Consider the following 18,165-nt stretch of genomic DNA (forward strand, 5'->3'; position numbering starts at 1 on the left):
TCACCGACACCGACAAGATGGGTTGCGGAGCGTCAAAAGAAGACAATGCCGGCAAGGCGAGAAACGATGAGATTGAAAACCAGCTCAAGCGCGACAAGCTTGCGCAACGGAATGAGATTAAGATGCTGCTGCTCGGTACATACTCCTCACCACACAACCCGCAGGAATGACAAATGCTGACCTCGCACAGGTGCTGGTGAATCTGGCAAATCGACCATTCTCAAGCAGATGAAACTGATCCACGAGGGTGGCTACAGTAGAGATGAGCGCGACTCGTTCAAGGAGATCATCTTTTCAAATACCGTGCAGTCCATGCGGGTCATCCTCGAGGCTATGGAGTCGTTGGAGCTGCCATTGGACGACCAACGGCTGAGTACCACGTCCAGACCATCTTCATGCAACCTCCTCAGATTGAAGGCGATGCTCTGCCACAAGATGTTGGAGCCGCCATCAAGGCGCTGTGGCAGGATGTCGGTGTGCAGGAATGTTTCAGACGGTCGCGGGAGTACCAGCTCAACGACTCGGCGAGATAGTAAGTCTGGCGCCGTTCTCATGCCACGACATGTACTAACATGGTCTTTCAGCTACTTTGATTCGATCGACAGAATTGCTGCTCACGACTACTTGCCCAACGACCAGGATGTCCTCCGATCTCGTGTTAAGACCACTGGTATTACCGAGACTACCTTCATTATCCAAGACCTCACATACCGCATGTTCGATGTCGGCGGCCAGCGATCGGAACGAAAGAAGTGGATTCACTGCTTCGAGAATGTCACAACCATACTCTTCCTGGTCGCCATCTCGGAATACGATCAGCTGCTGTTCGAAGACGAGACGGTCAACCGCATGCAGGAGGCCCTTACACTTTTCGACAGCATCTGCAATTCGAGATGGTTCATCAAGACTTCGATTATCTTGTTCTTGAACAAGATCGATCGATTTAAGGAGAAGCTGCCCGTTAGCCCAATGCAGAACTACTTCCCAGATTACGAGGGTGCGTCAAACCGCTGTTCTGTACTGATAAAGCTAACATCGCACAGGCGGTCCCGATTATGCCGCGGCCTGCGACTACATCCTCAACCGTTTCGTCTCGCTCAACCAGGCAGAGACTAAGCAGATCTATACGCACTTCACCTGTGCCACTGACACAACACAGATTCGATTCGTCATGGGTGCCGTCAACGGTAAGTCAGCCAAGCATCCGCCCGGAGCAGTAGCTGATCTGTCGCAGATATCATCATCCAAGAAAATCTGAGAATGTGCGGTCTGATCTAGGCCAGCATATGAGTTGATGCACATCTATGTTTCTCCTTTCGCATTATATCCCACACGACTGCATTTTCCTGGCGTTGAGCACCGAGCGTTTCTGTAGCAGCTAGTCGATCTACGAGCAAGCAATACCAGGAGCCTTGTCCAATGATCGGACAGTCCAGCAGCAGATGTCCTGCCTCGTCGCCGACCTTTGGCAAGAGCTTGCCATGCATCGGACTCAAGCACTTTCTGCAGAGCCTTCGTGTCTTGTTGAACAATTCACTCTACCCAGCTTCTACTGGATGGCGACACAGAAGCCACACTATCTGGATTACTACTAAGCTTTGCCGGAGGCTGAGATTTTTGGGTGTTCTGTGGGGACGCAGAGCAGGGTACCGCCCCAGTCAAACAGGAAAGAAGCGTTGGAACGATGCGGGTTTGGCTTACGAAGAAGGCGATGGATATGATCAAAGAGAATATTCCACGGCAACGGCGCAAAGTATAGAAATGCCCACGGCCTCCTTCAGAAAGACAAGGCCGACAAAACATGTACCGGCCCTCCTGCTCGGATGTACAGGTACCAAGCCGCAGTGATGACGGCTTACTTCTCTGCTGGTCGTTGCTTGGGTTTTGAGACATTGTAGGCTTCTTAATAAAAAGAATTGAACTCCTCTTGAAGGTGACCTCTTCATGCATTGCCTCCGCCTGGCGCAGATTGTGGAGGGACGGCCGTGTCTGTCCACGGGTCACCGACGTCGACAAAGAGCCAGCCTGTCCGTGACAGCAAGTCAATCGATTGCGCTGTGCTTCTGAAGCACCAAATTATGTAGATGCCTTTGCTGCGTCCTTAGATATCTCTAAAGCAATAGCAGAGACGTCAATGCCAAGCCCGCGGACTTCAGCCATACATTTCCGCCGCATCGATCATCAGAACACGTCTCCCTACGCGACTATATACAACCGACGCCGAACGACTACCTCACACACGTCCAGGGCACAGCAGACACCGTCGCGATGTCCTTGGCTGCCACACTGCGTCCGTTCTCACCCAACGCACCTAACGCCACCGCGCTGCGATACGGCGAGTTCACGAAACCAGGCGCAACCAATAACACCACAACCCGGTCCTTCTTCCAAGACCCAAGCTACCTCACCCTCACTCGCCAGCTCGCCCACCTCTCGCATCTCATCCTCCTTACTCCAGACCCTCGCTCCTTCACCAACAACAACGACAACGAAGACCTCACACCCCTCCAGCAACAAACCCAAGCCGACCTGTCCTCCCCACTCCCCTACCACCGCACGAAATGGCTGCACAACATCGACGGCGCACGAACATTGCTGCTACAGCTAGAGCGCAAGGCGCAGAGTATACAGGGGAGCCGGACGCGGGGCAATGTGCAGCGGGATCTGGTGGAGAAGAGGGGTGTGGTGAGGAAACTCAGGGCGCGAGTGGAGGAGTATGCACGGGATGCCGAGCGTGAGAGGGGCCAGTACAGAGACATGCGAAGAGGTGGTGATGAGGCGCTGCGGTGGACGACTACGGCGGCTTCCACGGATGAGGGAGAGCCGGAGACGCTGTGGGATGTGTTGGTGCAGCAGCGGGAAGAGAAGAGGAAGAGGAATGCGCCGGAGCAGGATCCTTCAGCAGTGGACGCCGACACGGAGGCTACATCACTTACGGAAGATGACACGACTGAGAAAGAAGAGCGCGACCGCGACGCCCTCCTTCATACATCCTCAACACTCACTCGCCGGCGCGGAACCGAACAAGAAACCTTCGACAAAGCAAACAGCACGTCCTTCAAACCTCCCACCACCAACAGCAATCTCTCCGCCCACGAAAAGACCCTCCTTTCCGCCTCCCGCGACCAAGAAGACCTCTCAACTTCCCTCCTCTCCATGGCAGCCCAACTCAAACAACAAGCCAAGGCCTTCCAGTTCTCCCTCGACCAGGACCAGGGCATTCTGGGACGGGCAATGGAAGGCTTGGATCGGAATATCGGTGGGATGGAGGCTGCCAGCAAGAATATGCAGTTCTTGAAGAGGATGAGTGAGGGGGAGGGCTGGTTGGGGAGGATGAAGTTGTATGCGATGATTGGGGGGATGTGGCGGCGGCGATCCTATTGGTGTTTGCTGGGCCGAAGCTGCGGTTCTAGCAAGTAAAAACGGCCTGATGAAGGCAGTAGTGTGCAGAGACATTGGTAATCCATTATGTGCCCGCTAGGCAGGAGCGGTATTTTAATGTATCAAGAACAAAAATAAAAGTCTGATCGAAAGCCCGCTAAATCGTATTATTGGTGCTTACAGGCTGGTGAGAGATCCAGCGCTGATTCAGAAGCGGATGTAGTTATATGCGACTGGCGTGAAGGAGCTGTTGGCTCTTCTCGGAGTGAGCTTTTCGAGCCACCTCGAGCCTTTTTGCTTGTCGCTGGTGCGCTCGTGGCTTGAGCCGTCGCTTCCATCAGTACCTCGAGCGAGGCCTTGCCTCCGTTCCCACTTTCGCTGGTAGTGTCCCAGTCCTCGCTTCGCCAATCGTCGTAGAATGCTCGCCTTGGCGATCTCGCATTGCGCCTGCGACGCCGAGAGCTTTGCTTGGAGCTTTGAGAGGACGAGTCGGAGTAGTTTGATGACCAGGAACGGGCCGAGTCTCGTGACGCAGCCTCGTCGGTTCTGTCTGATGTATTCTTCTCAGTGACGCTAGTGGACGAATCGTTGCTCTTAGCTCCAAAGCGCCGACGCCATTTCTTGCCCAGTTCGGCGGGAACACTAGTTATCACAGCCGGCGCGTTGAGAACGATGGAGGCCATCCGTCTCTTGAACTTAATGGGCTGCCGATGGACCAAGGCGCCGATAAGTATGCTGGACCCGATAATGCCCGCACCAACAGAGATCGCGGCAGTGCCTCCACTGGACAGCGTGATTGTATTGCGGCCAGCAGTTGGGTCCTGGTTGGGTGTTGCCGAAGGTCCCGCACCAACAAACACGACCAATACAGCAGCATAAGCAGCTGTAGCAATGATGACATCCTTACTCTCAGCGCTCTTCATGATCCATGCAAGCCCAACCGCAACAGCAAAGACAGACGCAGATGTTGTACCAAGACTGCTTCCAAGCGACGGGTGAAGTGTCATGATCAGCATGGGCACAACGACAGCGGTACCTGCGATTAGTGCCAACCAAAGGCGCTTCCAAAATCCCAGTAATGCCTCTACTTCCCGCGAGGCAGGCAGACTGGACCGGTCCTCGCCGTAGTTTGCTACCATTTTCCTCCCCATTATGAAACAATCAGACAACTTCCTGATCAAGACAGCATTGTAGTCATCACGCTTGGCTGGGTGCACTGCTTTGGCATAGCGTGCGAACTCTACCAGAGCCGCGTTTCGGCAGCCGTACATTACCCACATGTCAACCTTCATCCAGGGGCCATGTGAAGGGTCGATGTGGTAGTTTCGTTGCATTTTGCAAACATCGTCTGAGATTCGATTAGGTCAGCATGGGCAGAAGAAGGCTCGTCGCTCACCATAGTGTTTAAGCTCTTTGAGGGCAGATTCGCGGACCTCTAGGAGATTACCAATCTCGCGCGCGCTGTTTAGATTCTCCTCCTCGCCATGGCTGTCGCTACTGAGTGCAGCTGTGATCAGAGCCGCACGACACAGCGATATGTGCAAGTTATAGAACCCGTCGATGACACGGAAAGGCCCAGTCTTCTTCACGTGCGCGACCTTGCGCGTGAAGATGTCGTCGAAGATATTTGCCGCCTCTAGTTCAGTTTTGCTAGGCTTGGATGACGAAGTCGCTCTGCGGCGGTGACCAGATGTACTGAAGACCTTTGAGTCGCGCAACCTGGGCCTTCCTTGGAACAAGTTGTCGTCTCTCGGGACGTCCAGGGAAAAGCTGTACGCAGAAGTGAATTGCGACGTGCTACTGCTAGACAGCGACGGAACGCTGCGAACTCCAAGCCGGGGCTGGCGATGCCTGCGAATGGGCGAGCGTGAGCGTGAACGTGAAACTGAGCGCGAAATGCTGTTGTAGTGTCGTCTTCGGGTGGGGCCGTATGCGTTGGTCTTCGCCGTGTATGGGTAGTCGCTGGTGCTTCGGGAACATGGCAGCTCAATACTTTCTGGACGTTGGTACTGTGGAGAGCACGCTCGAGGAGGCCTCACTTCCTCCCGGGGGTTTTCAACACGCATGGCCCCTCCATGAGTCTGGCTGATGTCCATCGAAAGAGTCCGCGGGTTTTGTCTGTTGAAGAGGCCTGTTTCGAGATCTGGCTCGACACCCATCTCGAATACTGGGATCCGGCTTCTGCGACTCTGGTGACAACGAACATAGTGGGTAGTTGAGAGAGGACTGGTGATTTAAGAGGCCATCGGTGAGTTCGCTGGCTTGTAAGGCTGTCTTGCATTCGACCGGGCTGCTCGCGCGTGAGCGAGGTCTGATTGGTCGTCCCATCCGTCTAGTGGTGGCGAAGCTCGTATTTGTTGGCGCACCTACTTAATCATAGCCACAAGCAGGTCTGCATGCTGTTCTCGCCTACTGCCCATCTTCGAATCGACCTGTTCGCATCCATGAAACGAGGTTGTCTGCATCTGGCTGCAGACAAGATTTTATGCAGCAGAGATAGCTGACATGCCATAATCGAGGGACTTCGCATGACCCAGCATATGTCTTTGGTCTTCGTTAAGTGTTTTTGCAGCTGTTGAGCAGTGATCTGCGGATGAAGCAGAAACGACGGAGCTCGTTCGTTCTCGACCGCTGTACTGGAGCAGCGAATCTGACGAAGTGACAATCAAGGCCGAACGTGAGTGCAATGACTGAGTTCGATGCCGCAGACCTGCTCCTGCATACATCGCTCAACCATCCCTGGCTGCAGGAATGCAATAACTACATCGTCGAACCTGCCATGACACGCACAAACAGGATGTGGATTTCAGATGCATTGTCCATTGTTGGGGCAGGATCTTCCCGTAGTATGCCTTGTGCCTGACGATCATTTCCAGAACTCGATCGTCTGCAGAACACAGGCCTTATGCAATTTGACAATTTTGCATCACATGCGTTCTGCTTTGCATATCTCTAGCCTGTTATGAGTCCGGATTGAGGCCACGCGTTCGCTCGATCTTGTGCTGTTGGCATCCAGACAGTTCCAGGTGCTGGAGATGAGCGGTAGCACATGCCAAATGATGTCAGCGGCTACGTCATTGATGCCTACGCCCTGACCTCCGTTCGGATTCTTTGTTTGTCGCCTTCTGGTCAGATAAATATATCAGGGGCGCTCCCAGTAGCCGACCGCATACTTTTTCCGACTCTTGACAGAAGTACCCAAGTTGAACCCTTACTCAAGAAATTCAAACTCAGATCAGTCCGGGACCAGTCCCATCTTCCACAACAAACATGTCCGACTCAACCCCCCAAGCCTCCACCGGCCAGTCCCTCCTCGACTCCGCCAAAGGCTACGTCCAGTCCGGCATCGCCGCCGTGACGGGCAGCACGGGCGACCAAGCCAAAGCCGACCAGACGCACAACAAAGCCGCCGCTGAAGCCAACGCCTCCGAAGCCGCAGTCAAAGCCGGCCCATTCACCCTCTCATCCTCCGGCGCCGTCGCCAAGGACTCCCAGGACCGCTCTCAGGGCCAGTGGGATCAGACTGTGGGATCGGGCAAGGAGACTTTGGGAAACTTGTTGGGGAATGAGAATCTGAAGCAGCAGGGTCGGGAGCAGAACTTGGCTGGGCAGGGACAGGAGGCGAAGGGGCAGTTGAGTGATCTGGGACAAGGGATCAGTGATCGTGTGCAAGGGACGCTGGGTGGTGCGGTCGCGGGGTTGACGAATGATCGGGTTAGTCAGGAGAAGTATAATGCGATGCATGATGAGGGGAAGTCGAGGCAGAGGGGTGTTGAGGCGGACCTTGACAAGATGGCTGAGGCAGAGGCTAAGAAGCAGTGATTGAAGGGCGGAGTATGAAACGGTGACGAGGTGGTGATCGACGAGCATGGTCGTTCTGATAAGCTGTATTGATACCCCAGTTTCGTACCCAGTACGTAGCATGAATTACATCAACAAACTATGACTTAATGTTTGGCTGTATCCTCCCGCCATATTTGTTGGTTGCTGTGGTCTGACCAGCGACCGCCTTACGGCTGGTAGTTGTACTCCTCTAGCATCATCACCATCTCAGGTGAATACTTGGAAGCAGCAGCCCATGTCAATTTTCAGGCAGTGACTCGGCTAATATTCGGTGGGAATGCGGGCAACATCGACCTCGATCTGGACGATGCCGCAACCTTGATGCAGACCTTCGAGCATGCTCAGGCCTAACTTCGACTTTGCTCAATGGCACAGGTGCCCCAGTCGACTCTCCGGTATCTTTTCCACGACGTCTTGAAGTCCAGGTTGGTAGCAGGCCGCCACAGGTCGGCGCAGACTGACTCAGGCACAGCCATACCACGACCCCAACCGCGCCTACTCCGATATTGTCTCGACCCTACAGAGGTATCCTGGGATCACAGTCAAGGGCACAAAAGAGTATAGTATGTGTGTCTACAGCGACTGAGCTCACAGAACTGACCTTCTTCCTAGTCTTCGACAACGGCAAGCCAGAACTCCTTCTCTACCTCGGCGGTGTGCTTCCTGTTTCGTTTCGAGGATCCCTCTACCACTTCCCGATCCTGATATGGATCCCATACGCATACCCATACGAAGCTCCGATAATATACGTTGATCCCAGCGATGATATAGCCGTTAACCCTGGCCAACATGTTGCGACAGACGGCAAGATCTACCACCACTACTTGGCGCATTGGCGAGAAACGTGGGACAGGTCACACATAGTCGAGTTCCTGGGCATACTATCCGATGTTTTCGCCAAAGAACCACCAGTGAGGTCAAGATCACGTCCCATACCACCACCCCACCAGCAGAGCCCGGCGCCACCACCGAGGCCACCACTGCCCCATGAGGCGCCACCACCAAGACCACCTCCCCCTCAATCACCAGGAGGTGGCCCGCCTCCACCTCCACCAAAAGAACCGTCCGCAAATGGTCGAATAAGCAGTCCAGCTCAACCCAGACCAGGTCGATATGATGCGCCCCCACCATTGCCGTCGCAAAGCTCGTCTCGGCCTACGTCTACGCACCAGCAGCAGCCGCAGCAACCCAGGCCGCCGTCCCAGTATCAATCGCAAAGAAGCACGAGTCTGAGGCAATCGCATCCTCAACAACCTCCCCCGCCGCAGAATTGGCAGCAGCCTCCACAACCCCAACAGTTTCGGCAAGCGCCCCTTCCCAACCAGTACCAACAAGCACCCCAGCGGCACCCGTCGCAGCATCTACCACACCAGCCTGGGCCTCGTCAGCCGCCTCTACAGCAACAGCAAGCTCCCCAAGCCAAGCCTCCGCCTGGCCCTGACCTTCTCGGCTCCCCATTCGACCTGCCGCTCCCGAATTTTGCTCGTCCTGCTGAAAATCTCCCGGCGCCGCCCATACCACGAAATCCTGAGAAGGATGCCCTTCTGTCCCACCTATCCACCATCCTGACCAACGATCTGCACCAACAGATACAACAATCAACTTCCCAACTCCCCGCCCTCCAAGCGCAGACCGCTGCCCTTACCAGCACGAAACAGACTCTGCAAGCTGAGCTCTCAGCTCTTGCCGCCCTTCAAGCCTCTCTACAATCCAACATCACCGCTTTGAGCACTTCCTTGAGCTCCGCTAGCTCGGCCATCACCGATGCTCAACGCCGCGCTGCGAAGAACGATCTGCCCGCCGTCGATGCTATGCTCACGACACCACATATCGTCAGTCAGCAGCTCTATACTGCCGTAGCGGAGGAAAGGGGCATTGAGGCCGCGATTTGGGGCCTACAAGAGGCTTTGATTGGAGGTAGGGTAGGAAGCGAAGTCTGGTCGAGACGGACGAGAGAGCTGGGCCGCGAAGAATTCAGGCGGAAGTGGGTGGTGAGGAAAGCAGGAAGGGGATGGGGACTAGAGGGTTTATGAGATCCACGTCAATAGTACAGGATCGGGCGAATGCGCCTTTCACAGAGGGTGAAATTTCACAGAGATGTGTGTGCTCCGAAAGTTTGCTGCATGTCTTCAGTTCTCCAAGTGTTTGGTCATAAGAATCCGATCACTCGCCCAGTAACTTAGCACTTGAATTCGCTCGTCCCACCAGCCAGTAGCAGCTACTATGCAGGCATGACAATGATGTCAGGATACATGCGTCGTTGAGGGAAGAAAAGGAGGACGAAGTGGGGAGGGCAATTGCCAATACTTATACCGCATCAGCAATGTCTAAGTCCGGCGTGACCCGCAGCGATCCCTTCACTGACCAGCCAGAAGGTATTCACTGTCCTTCTCGAGTTCTGAGTCAGTCGCCGTCTGGTGCATCCAATTGAACTTGCCTCGAGTATCCGAGCCTTTGGGGGATGAGAAGCTGTGTGTACGCTCTGGGTCACAGACGAAATAGAATGGGCAATAGTGGCAGTTTTTGGCACTTACACGCGCTCATACTAGGCTGGCGAGCGCACGAGACTCATTGCGAACGGACCGTCTTCGCTATACATTGAGATGTCTCATTACCGAAGGGAAGGCACGAGGTCAACTGAAGGTTGACAGAAGGTTATCATCGGAACGGAAATGATTTCCTGCAGGCCCTCGGCATTGATGTCGCGAGCGTCATTGAACTCCGAGAGGTGGACAGTTCTCCGATTCTACTTCGTTGCAGCTTCAACGTCCACAACTCTTGACACCTGTTCACGACTGGTGCACCAAGATCTCCTCTCCTTTGTTGCTCGGTGTCAGGAGGAGGTAGGTGGCAGATCCGCGCAGCCAACGACACCACACCACGTACTCCACCCACTATGTACGCAATACGGCGCACCGCAACCCAGCGGCTCTCCGCCCTCACCCACTCATCGCACTTCCTCTCCACACAGTCCCGCTTCACAACTCAACGATCACGCCTCGCTTCAACCCTCGCAATCCTCGAACAGCGCGAAGGCGGCCTCAACTCCGCCTCCCTCGGCGCCGTCACCGCAGGCGCCAAACTCGGCGGCAGCATTCACGGCTTCATTGCGGGCAAAAACGTCAAGCCCATCGCTGAGGAAGCCTCTAAGGTTTCCGGCCTAGAGAAGATCATCACCGTCGAGAATGAGGCGTATGACCGGGGACTAGCGGAGAATTGGGCGCCGTTGTTGGTTGAGAATATCAAGAAGGGAGGGTATACCCATGTGATTGTGGGACATAGTGCGTTTGGGAAGAATCTGCTGCCGCGGGTGGCGGCATTGCTGGATGTGCAGCAGATCAGTGATGTGATGAGTATTGAGGGAGAGGATAGTACGTTCCTGATTCCCATGTGACCTTTTGGATCTCGGTCGAGGCCATTCGCCTAGTCCGACGACAGCCACAATGCAAGCAAGCACATTCCACTAACAGCAGATCTACAGCATTCGTCCGCCCAATCTACGCCGGCAACGCAATCCTCACAGTCCAATCCACCGACCCCATCAAGCTCCTCACCGTCCGCCAAACCTCCTTCCCTCCCGCCGAAATCGCCGATGGCTCCGCCACCATCGAGGAAGGAACCGACCCCTCCGCACCGCAACCAACTCAATGGGTCTCGGAAAACCTCACAAAATCCGACCGGCCCGAACTCGCCACCGCGGGCAAAGTCGTCTCCGGCGGCCGCGGCCTCAAGTCCAAGGAGGAATTCGACCGCCTTATGCCGCCCCTCGCCGACGCGCTGGGCGCAGCGATCGGCGCAATGCGCCGCTGTCGACAGTGGGTTCGCGGATAACAGCTTACAGGTTGGACAGACGGGGAAGAACGTGGCGCCGCAGCTGTATCTGTGTGCGGGGATTAGCGGGGCTATTCAGCATCTGGCGGGGATGAAGGATAGTAAGGTGATTGCGTGTATTAATAAGGATGGGGATGCGCCGATCTTTGGGGTTGCGGATGTTGGGCTTGTCGGGGATTTGTTTGAGGTTGTGCCGGAGCTGACGGAGAAGTTGAAGGCTTGAGCTGAGAAAGAGAACGGGGAGAGCCAGCGCGAGAAATTTGACAGGCACATGAAGTGGACAGGCGGAGAGGCGCAGAGGCGCAGAGGCGCAGAGCAGAGCTTGGGAAGGGTCAGATCACGGCCGGCCCAGACGTGGATATAGGGAGATTCACGTAGACGACTACGAGTAGGCAAGAGCTTGAGTTGATCTATAATGATCAGTATGCATGAATTACATAACTTCAGTCCGGGCTTCTTTCACCATACTGACTTCGGGACAGTATTGAGGCAGCGCTACCAGAGAATTCATTTCAATTGATCCCGTATCCGAGACTCGAGCCATCGATGCTCGAAAATAAGTCAAGCTTGCTCATGAGGGTAATGTGAATGTCATGAGAAGCAGATCGAAGGGAGGCAGGAGGCAGGACAGAGAACAGCGAGAAGGGAGAGTCAGAGCCAAGCGAGACTAGAGCTTGAATCGGAGAGAAAGGAGCGAGCGAGGCAAGGAAAGGTGAAATGAGAGCAGGAGCAGGAGCGACAGAGGGCAAGAGAAGGAGCGACAGAAGGCAAGAGAAGGAGCGACAGAAGGCAAGAGAAGGAGCGAGAGAGGGCAGGAACGTCAGAGGGCAGGCACGAGAGACAGAAGGCAGGCGCGAGAGAGAAAGAAGGCAGGCGCACTAGAGAGGGAGGGAAGGCGCGAGAGATGGCCAGGGAAGGCGCGAGAGACAGGGAAGGAAGGAGCGGGACACAGGAAAGGAAGGAACGAGAGAGCGGGAAGGAAGGAGTGAGAGACAGTGAAGGAGGAGCGAGGGAGGGAAGGAACGAGAGAAGGAACGATTGAGAAGAGGAAGCATAACTCTTAGTGACGCGCTCGCTGTGCGCGTCCTTTAGGACTGAATTCCACACTGGTGCTCAGCACAGGCCCACACATAGGGCTCGTTCAAGAGTCCCGTGTCGGGTTTTGGCTGATCAAGACAGAGATCGATGATATTCTGCGAACGTACAGGACTAGTCCAGGCCTGAAAGAGACAGCGTATGTCAAGAGTGTCACGACATGAAAACGAAATTGGCTGCTATCGCGGGTCTGGCTATGATACAGAAGGGGCTCTGCTTGCTACGCTATGATAGCAATCATAGCGACGACACCGAGTCATGGGACTGTGGCATCTACGCGACGTTCACCGCCGGACCCTGCCCTCCGCCCAAGCGCTACCGACGACACCCGTATCTCGGGCCCTGGCGGTGAAGTCCCTCGCTTCCGTCGAATTCCAAGGCGTGGCGTGGTTGTTCATATCTCGTGGTGCCGCAGTGACAGTCGCATTGATCCGTGCCTTGCTCGACTCGCTCGATGTGCTGTCTCCATCCGTGGTATCGACGTCGCGGGCCATGTTGTCCCATTTCCCGAACTCGTCCACGCTCACTCTGGTGGTCTTCCTGATGCCGAGGTCAAACTCTTCTAGTCCTGCGGAGGCGACACGAGCGTGACCACGACGAGAGGGGGGCATGTCTGGTTTCCCAGGTAAGTTGCTGGCCCCTTTCCGGCGGTGTCCTGTCGAAGCGATGCCAGTCTTTTCGAGCCAAGTGCGCAACAGCGGCCTCAGTGTAGCGAGACAGGCTGTTGTGATGCCGAGACCAGTCTCGGCACATGACCAGAGAGCGACGTCGGTAGTTGCGTACAGGAAGTCATCGATGTCGGCCATTAAGTGCAGATACGGAAATCGAATAATGGTCGCCGTCGATGCAATCGCGCCCAACGATAAGATGAAGATCACTACCATCTTCGACCGGGTATCCATCTGCAACTTCCAGACCAGGAAGTATGGCAGTATCGCATATGTCCAGTCGCCTGCGCAGCGATGGCGCTGTACCCGTAGAATGTGTATACAACAATCTTGGGGTCGAGGCATTTGCCAGATCCGCCGGTGTATTGCGTCCAAAAGTACTGAGAGGGCTGGCACTGGAAGATGAAGAGGAGGAAGAAGAACAGGCTGTAGGTCTCGGTGATGGTGAAGACGGTCCAGATGATGATGCGGTGCGTACGGATGACGGTTAGGCGGAGTAGCATGACCGCAATGGAGGCTTTTGCGAGCATGTTGCAAAGCACGTAGACTGGCTCGCAGAGCCACCAGAACTGAAGAGGGTTGGTCAGCATGGGTGACAGCGTGCGTCGCACAGGAGAGGTGGCCATCGTACCTTGAGGCCGATGGGCAATTCTGATGGCGGCAGTATATCCTCAGCATGTTGACCGGTGCCATGGCGGACGCCAGTCAGCGCGAAAGAAGCGAAGACGCAGAAGACGGCCTGTTGAAATGCATGTCAGCCTCGGGCCACGTTGGGGTTTATTGTGAGCAGCGCACCCAAGCAGCAACCGCAAGGTAGTCATCAATGCCAAATGTCTTGACTATCAGCACTCGAGTATACACCCGCAGAACAATCGCAATCGTCGTCAGCGCGACAAACAACGTGTAGACCCCGATCATCTGGGGTCCACGGCCCCCAAGCGGAACTCCCATCTTTGCAATGCTCAAGTCAGTGTGTCACAGCAACAATAATAATTCGAAGAATGTGGAAGGAATAGGGATCCGGCACTCGCCAGACGGCGCAAGCACTGCTTTTTGCATCAAGCGACATATCGTTGCCGAGTCGATCTAATCCATCCTTACCTGCGGTACGCACCGACGAGTGCCGGTCTGCTGACCCACATCGACGTCCTCAAAAGGTTGGGCGAGACCATAACAGCAGATCTCCGCCAGGCGATCAGCCAAATGCAGATGTGCGATCGGCCGCTAGACTCTCGAATGGCCAAGCTGCCCATTAGATGGCAGAGTTGTTGCGATACTTGCGTATGGTGCCCAACGAGGACGGAGAATTTGACATCAGACGAGTCATTGCCACATGGACTTTGCGACGGGGGCGCATCCACAAGAGGGTCTGATGCTTCGATGCTATGGCATGGTGAGACAGGTGTATCCCTACAAATTGCCGCGACAATCGCTGAACCTGGATATTTAGCTTTTGTGGTGTGCTTCTGGAACGACATGCACGACTCGTTGATAAGAAACTTGTCCGCTGTGCAGATGCTCAGACAGAAGCTCCGAACCTGGGCCGGTGGCTAAGGCATTGATGAAGAAAACGTGTGGACTGGAGATGAAGAAATTTTTGGTGGCGGGTGGGGATCGCATCGGCGGAAACTTGGTCAGGGGGCGGGGCCTGGGATTTTGTCGGACGTCGCAGGCGCTGAGCGGGAATATCCATGCACGGATCTCAAGCGCCTGGACTGGCATCTGCGGCAAAGGCCACTCGAGAGACAGACTCTGCTGCTCTGTTGTGAGAAAGACATCGTGGAAAAACGATCCCAGACTAATAAACTCGAGGCCGTAGCGATCAGCGGCCTTCGCCGCTGCAGGTGCAAGTATATTCCGGGAAGTTTGCTCCACGTGTATTGCTTCTATGTACTCCCACGCTATGACCAAATATCGTGCAAAACTGGAAGCATGTGGGACTCAACATCAAGTGCAGGCAGGCGAAAAGCTTAGCCATCACACAAGCGTTTTTCGAGATTCCCGGATCGGTACTCCCTGCACACAATCCTTGCTCTCTCGCCAATTGTTCTGGCCCCAAGAATCGATCTTGCATGACGTCTGTTCCGATATCAGGTACCGGGGCCGCGAGCGACAGGTCTCGACCCATCGGGAAGTAAGTTCGAGGCTTTGGTCGTTGTCTCGTGAACGATGGATGACAGGCCACCGTGAGGAATGTGTAGCTGTCACGCGCAGGTAAACACCTGGGGTGGACTTTGCATGTGTCAGCGGAAGCCGTGGCTTGGACAGCAAGGAGTCCGAGTAGACGGTAGGTAGATGCACTTCTATATACACTATGGTTGCATATGTCGTGATCTGCTCCCGTCACAGCCAGTGACTACGGCTAGGGCACTGCCGTTAGCCTCACATCACTGATTTCGCCGAGAGCGCATGCAGTAGTTGTACACCTAGATTCGAATTGTCCTCCGAGAAGAATTCGCTGGAAATCTCCAAGAAATGTATAGAGAGAAGGCTGAAATATAAATCTCTTCCGAGCAGAGCAAAGGAAGAGATATAGCTCCCTGGCTGACGGCTGTTGTCGCCTGCCACTATCATCGCCATGTGCATGCTCCTTGCTCGCTTGCGCCATCCAAATTCGATCTGCCACCAAGTTCAAAAAGAAGGAAAGTCGTTCACGGTTCGTAAGATGCTGTGCTTGCTGTCTGTTCCCAGCATTCGAGGTTTTGTCGTCGATGCATGATCCTAGTTCGAGATGACATATGTCGCGGAACCTCCAGCGTTGACAGCGACCTGTTTGAATAATCAGCAAGTGTCACTTTTGTCGAAAGATGTTACGTACCGTACAACCATCCCCGTTCGATCCTGACACACCTGTGTACACTCCATTTTCGTAGGAGCACACCTGATTACCTATATCGCCTGTGATCTGGACCTTGCCCTGATACGGCGCCAGCTGTGTAGGCTTGTTCTGAAATATCGACAGCCACGTTTTGCCATCACTAAAGCCAACGCCTAGATTGATGGGCGCCCAATTGCCGATCGGCTGGCTGCCATCACCCCATTTGCAACCATTTTCTGCAGAAGTGCCGATGGGGTTGAGATAGTATTGTGCACTTGTTGACTTGCCTTGCCACTGATAGCCGGTAGCACCGTTCGGATTGTTCATCGGTTGTGTGGAGCCCGGCTGAAGGGACATGGGCACTGTCTCGGCCTCGGTACCGGGATAGTCAGTGCGGCAAATGGCCACGACACCGCTGGCTTGGTTCTGCGCCTGAACGCCTCCCATACCGGCATCACAGAGTTTCTTCGTGCTGGTGTTCGTGAGGCGCAGCTTGCCGCCACTGCAAGCAAGACCGCCGACAGACTGGCCAGCTGTGCCTTGGTTCGCAGGCCACTGAGTCTTGGAATAGCCAGCGGGGCATGCGTACGAGCACATGACGCTTCGCGGCAATTATCGCCTGCCAGTAAAGTGTGAATCGTGTTTATCGCGGCGCCTGACACACCCGCGCCCACGTCTTGCAGCCCGATCCAACCGTTCATGCCCATATATGGAACGGGCATGGCGCCGTAGGCCGACGGGAAGGTGCCGCAGTCGAGTGTTCCGTCCGGAAAGTCGGCGTTAAGACCTGTCACACTGGAGTCCGTCCAGGCTCCGCCACTTGGTGCAGCAGCTGGAGCACCAACTGCTGGCGGGCTGTTGAAGAACTGTCCGGCACCTGCAGACGGACTTGACGATGAAGACGCTGGTGGAGGAGGTGGTGGTGGTGGTGCCGACGTTTGCGCGGGCTGAGAGCATACAGTTGCGTCGGCGGAGTTTTTCCACGTAAGCAGACCTGCCGCGACCTTTGAGCAGGCCTCGTCTTGCGACAACGGCGTGCCCAGGGCTTCGAAGACGATTTTTGTGGCCACAATGTCGGTGACTGTGGCCGCAGCTCTCGCAGCGTGCTCGTGAAGATGTCGATGTTTATGTAGATGTGGGTTGGCCGTAGCCACGACCGCCGAAGCGGCAATGAGAAATCGCTTCATATCCTAGCCGTGTACCTATAAAGAGTGTCTTGTCGCTGAGAGCCTGGTAGTTGACCTAGTATCGCAACAATCTATACACACGTCCAGCATGTCAGTATGCAAGCATTGCCCAGCAGCGCGGTTGAGGTGAGTGGAGAGAATGGGGCGGAAGATGATGATTTTGCATATCAGAGGATGGCAAGGGGAGGGGGTGCGTGCGTAGGCAACTGACCTCTTCAGCCTGGTATGGTGATTAAGGAATGTGAGCCCAGGAATTCTCGATGTTGGCTGGAGCGTCTCAGTACACTGCAAAGGAGCGGAACGAAGGACGAGTCCTTCTGTACAAAATGATCGTAAGTGCAGGAACTGCGATTAGAACAAAGGAGCGTAGTACTAATAATGAAATGTGTAAAATGAGTGGTTGGGATCGTGCGACAGCAACGGTAGGAGTTCGAGATGAATGCTTCGAGATGAGCTCGAGGGGATCAAAGGCAGGGTGGAGCCAGCAATCTTACCTAACGCTCGGGTGACAATCGAGTCTTGCCTGGCTAGGCGTAGAGCCCGCGATAGTAGATGCTTGGTCTAACCCTAAACAAAAGCCAGAAACAAGCGCGTCGTTTCGCTTTGTTGCAGCTTTGTAGCAAACCTCTGCAACCGTCCATAGTTTGCAAGCTGTCCTTAACGATGCGACAAACCGTCGACATAGACGACGAGGATGTCGTGTGCTTTTGGCGAGCCTGGCGGCGAAGCGAGCAGTGGACAGCGCGCGTATGGACAGACCTGAAGCACTGACTGCTCGCTGAGCCTCGATCATAGTGCTTGGCTAAATAGCAAATTGGCGTTCATTCGATGAGTATGTGCACATCGACGTCGCAAAGTCGTTTCGCGTCACAGACCAGGGATTAGATTGCGCGGTGTGACTCGGGGGTACTTCTGGACCACACTGGGTCCAAGGACGGCTTCCTGCATCATCATTCATGTCGATCAATCACCAGACAGAAGGCTTGCCATAACCCTACACCTTCGTCGTGGTGTTTGACTCTCCATGACAGCGGATATGGCGGCATGATGTGAAGGCCGCGTCACTGGCGTGTTGAGGGAAATTCGCAGTTGCATGATCGCGTGTCTCGCGCAAGATTCAAGAAGGAGCAAGAACGTGAACTTCCCAGCGAAACAATAGACTCCAACCTTAAAACACGACGGGCATTCTTTCTGGCCACTGATCGCTTGTGACGCCTAGAAATTCGCCGACCATTCCGGTGATGGCGCCAAGGTGCAGATCAGTAGTCTTAAGCTTGTTCAAGCCTCAAGATTGCATTTTGGCCCCTTTTGTGCCGCCTCGCACATGCGAGACTCCTCCACG

General features: G+C 54.8%; 8 protein-coding genes across 8 annotated transcripts; 5 read left to right on the top strand and 3 right to left on the bottom strand.

Annotated features, from left to right (window-relative positions):
- Positions 1-17: 17 nt before the first annotated feature.
- On the top strand, positions 18-1,278 carry AB675_7055 (Guanine nucleotide-binding protein subunit alpha; the record flags this gene model as incomplete). Its single annotated transcript, XM_018147393.1, has 6 exons — positions 18-135; positions 191-256; positions 310-532; positions 585-997; positions 1,044-1,187; positions 1,235-1,278. 6 exons carry the CDS (start codon positions 18-20, stop codon positions 1,276-1,278), a joined length of 1,008 nt encoding a protein of 335 aa, XP_018003627.1.
- Positions 1,279-2,268: 990 nt separating this feature from the next.
- AB675_7056 (uncharacterized protein) lies at positions 2,269-3,420 on the top strand (the record flags this gene model as incomplete). Its single annotated transcript, XM_018147394.1, has 1 exon — positions 2,269-3,420. The coding sequence occupies one exon, from the start codon at positions 2,269-2,271 to the stop codon at positions 3,418-3,420; it is 1,152 nt and encodes a 383-aa protein (XP_018003366.1).
- A 128-nt stretch (positions 3,421-3,548) lies between these two features.
- Positions 3,549-5,540, bottom strand: AB675_7057 (uncharacterized protein; the record flags this gene model as incomplete). The annotated part of the gene is made up of 2 exons (XM_018147395.1): positions 3,549-4,729; positions 4,778-5,540. 2 exons carry the CDS (start codon positions 5,538-5,540, stop codon positions 3,549-3,551), a joined length of 1,944 nt encoding a protein of 647 aa, XP_018003560.1.
- A 1,111-nt stretch (positions 5,541-6,651) lies between these two features.
- Positions 6,652-7,203, top strand: AB675_7058 (uncharacterized protein; the record flags this gene model as incomplete). Its single annotated transcript, XM_018147396.1, has 1 exon — positions 6,652-7,203. The coding sequence occupies one exon, from the start codon at positions 6,652-6,654 to the stop codon at positions 7,201-7,203; it is 552 nt and encodes a 183-aa protein (XP_018003236.1).
- Positions 7,204-7,590: 387 nt separating this feature from the next.
- Positions 7,591-9,257, top strand: AB675_7059 (uncharacterized protein; the record flags this gene model as incomplete). The annotated part of the gene is made up of 3 exons (XM_018147397.1): positions 7,591-7,653; positions 7,697-7,787; positions 7,837-9,257. The coding sequence occupies 3 exons, from the start codon at positions 7,591-7,593 to the stop codon at positions 9,255-9,257; spliced, it is 1,575 nt and encodes a 524-aa protein (XP_018003436.1).
- Positions 9,258-10,120: 863 nt separating this feature from the next.
- On the top strand, positions 10,121-11,278 carry AB675_7060 (putative electron transfer flavoprotein subunit alpha, mitochondrial; the record flags this gene model as incomplete). The annotated part of the gene is made up of 3 exons (XM_018147399.1): positions 10,121-10,595; positions 10,706-11,043; positions 11,075-11,278. The coding sequence occupies 3 exons, from the start codon at positions 10,121-10,123 to the stop codon at positions 11,276-11,278; spliced, it is 1,017 nt and encodes a 338-aa protein (XP_018003633.1).
- Positions 11,279-12,434: 1,156 nt separating this feature from the next.
- AB675_7061 (uncharacterized protein) lies at positions 12,435-13,769 on the bottom strand (the record flags this gene model as incomplete). Its single annotated transcript, XM_018147400.1, has 4 exons — positions 12,435-13,118; positions 13,142-13,387; positions 13,450-13,557; positions 13,614-13,769. 4 exons carry the CDS (start codon positions 13,767-13,769, stop codon positions 12,435-12,437), a joined length of 1,194 nt encoding a protein of 397 aa, XP_018003415.1.
- Positions 13,770-15,539: 1,770 nt separating this feature from the next.
- On the bottom strand, positions 15,540-16,823 carry AB675_7062 (Secreted beta-glucosidase sun1; the record flags this gene model as incomplete). The annotated part of the gene is made up of 3 exons (XM_018147401.1): positions 15,540-15,587; positions 15,637-16,169; positions 16,226-16,823. The coding sequence occupies 3 exons, from the start codon at positions 16,821-16,823 to the stop codon at positions 15,540-15,542; spliced, it is 1,179 nt and encodes a 392-aa protein (XP_018003219.1).
- Between the last annotated feature and the right edge of the window lie 1,342 nt (positions 16,824-18,165).

The sequence above is a fragment of the Cyphellophora attinorum genome (genome assembly GCF_001299255.1).
Source record: "Cyphellophora attinorum strain CBS 131958 chromosome Unknown Contig5, whole genome shotgun sequence".
Taxonomy (NCBI): domain Eukaryota; kingdom Fungi; phylum Ascomycota; class Eurotiomycetes; order Chaetothyriales; family Cyphellophoraceae; genus Cyphellophora; species Cyphellophora attinorum.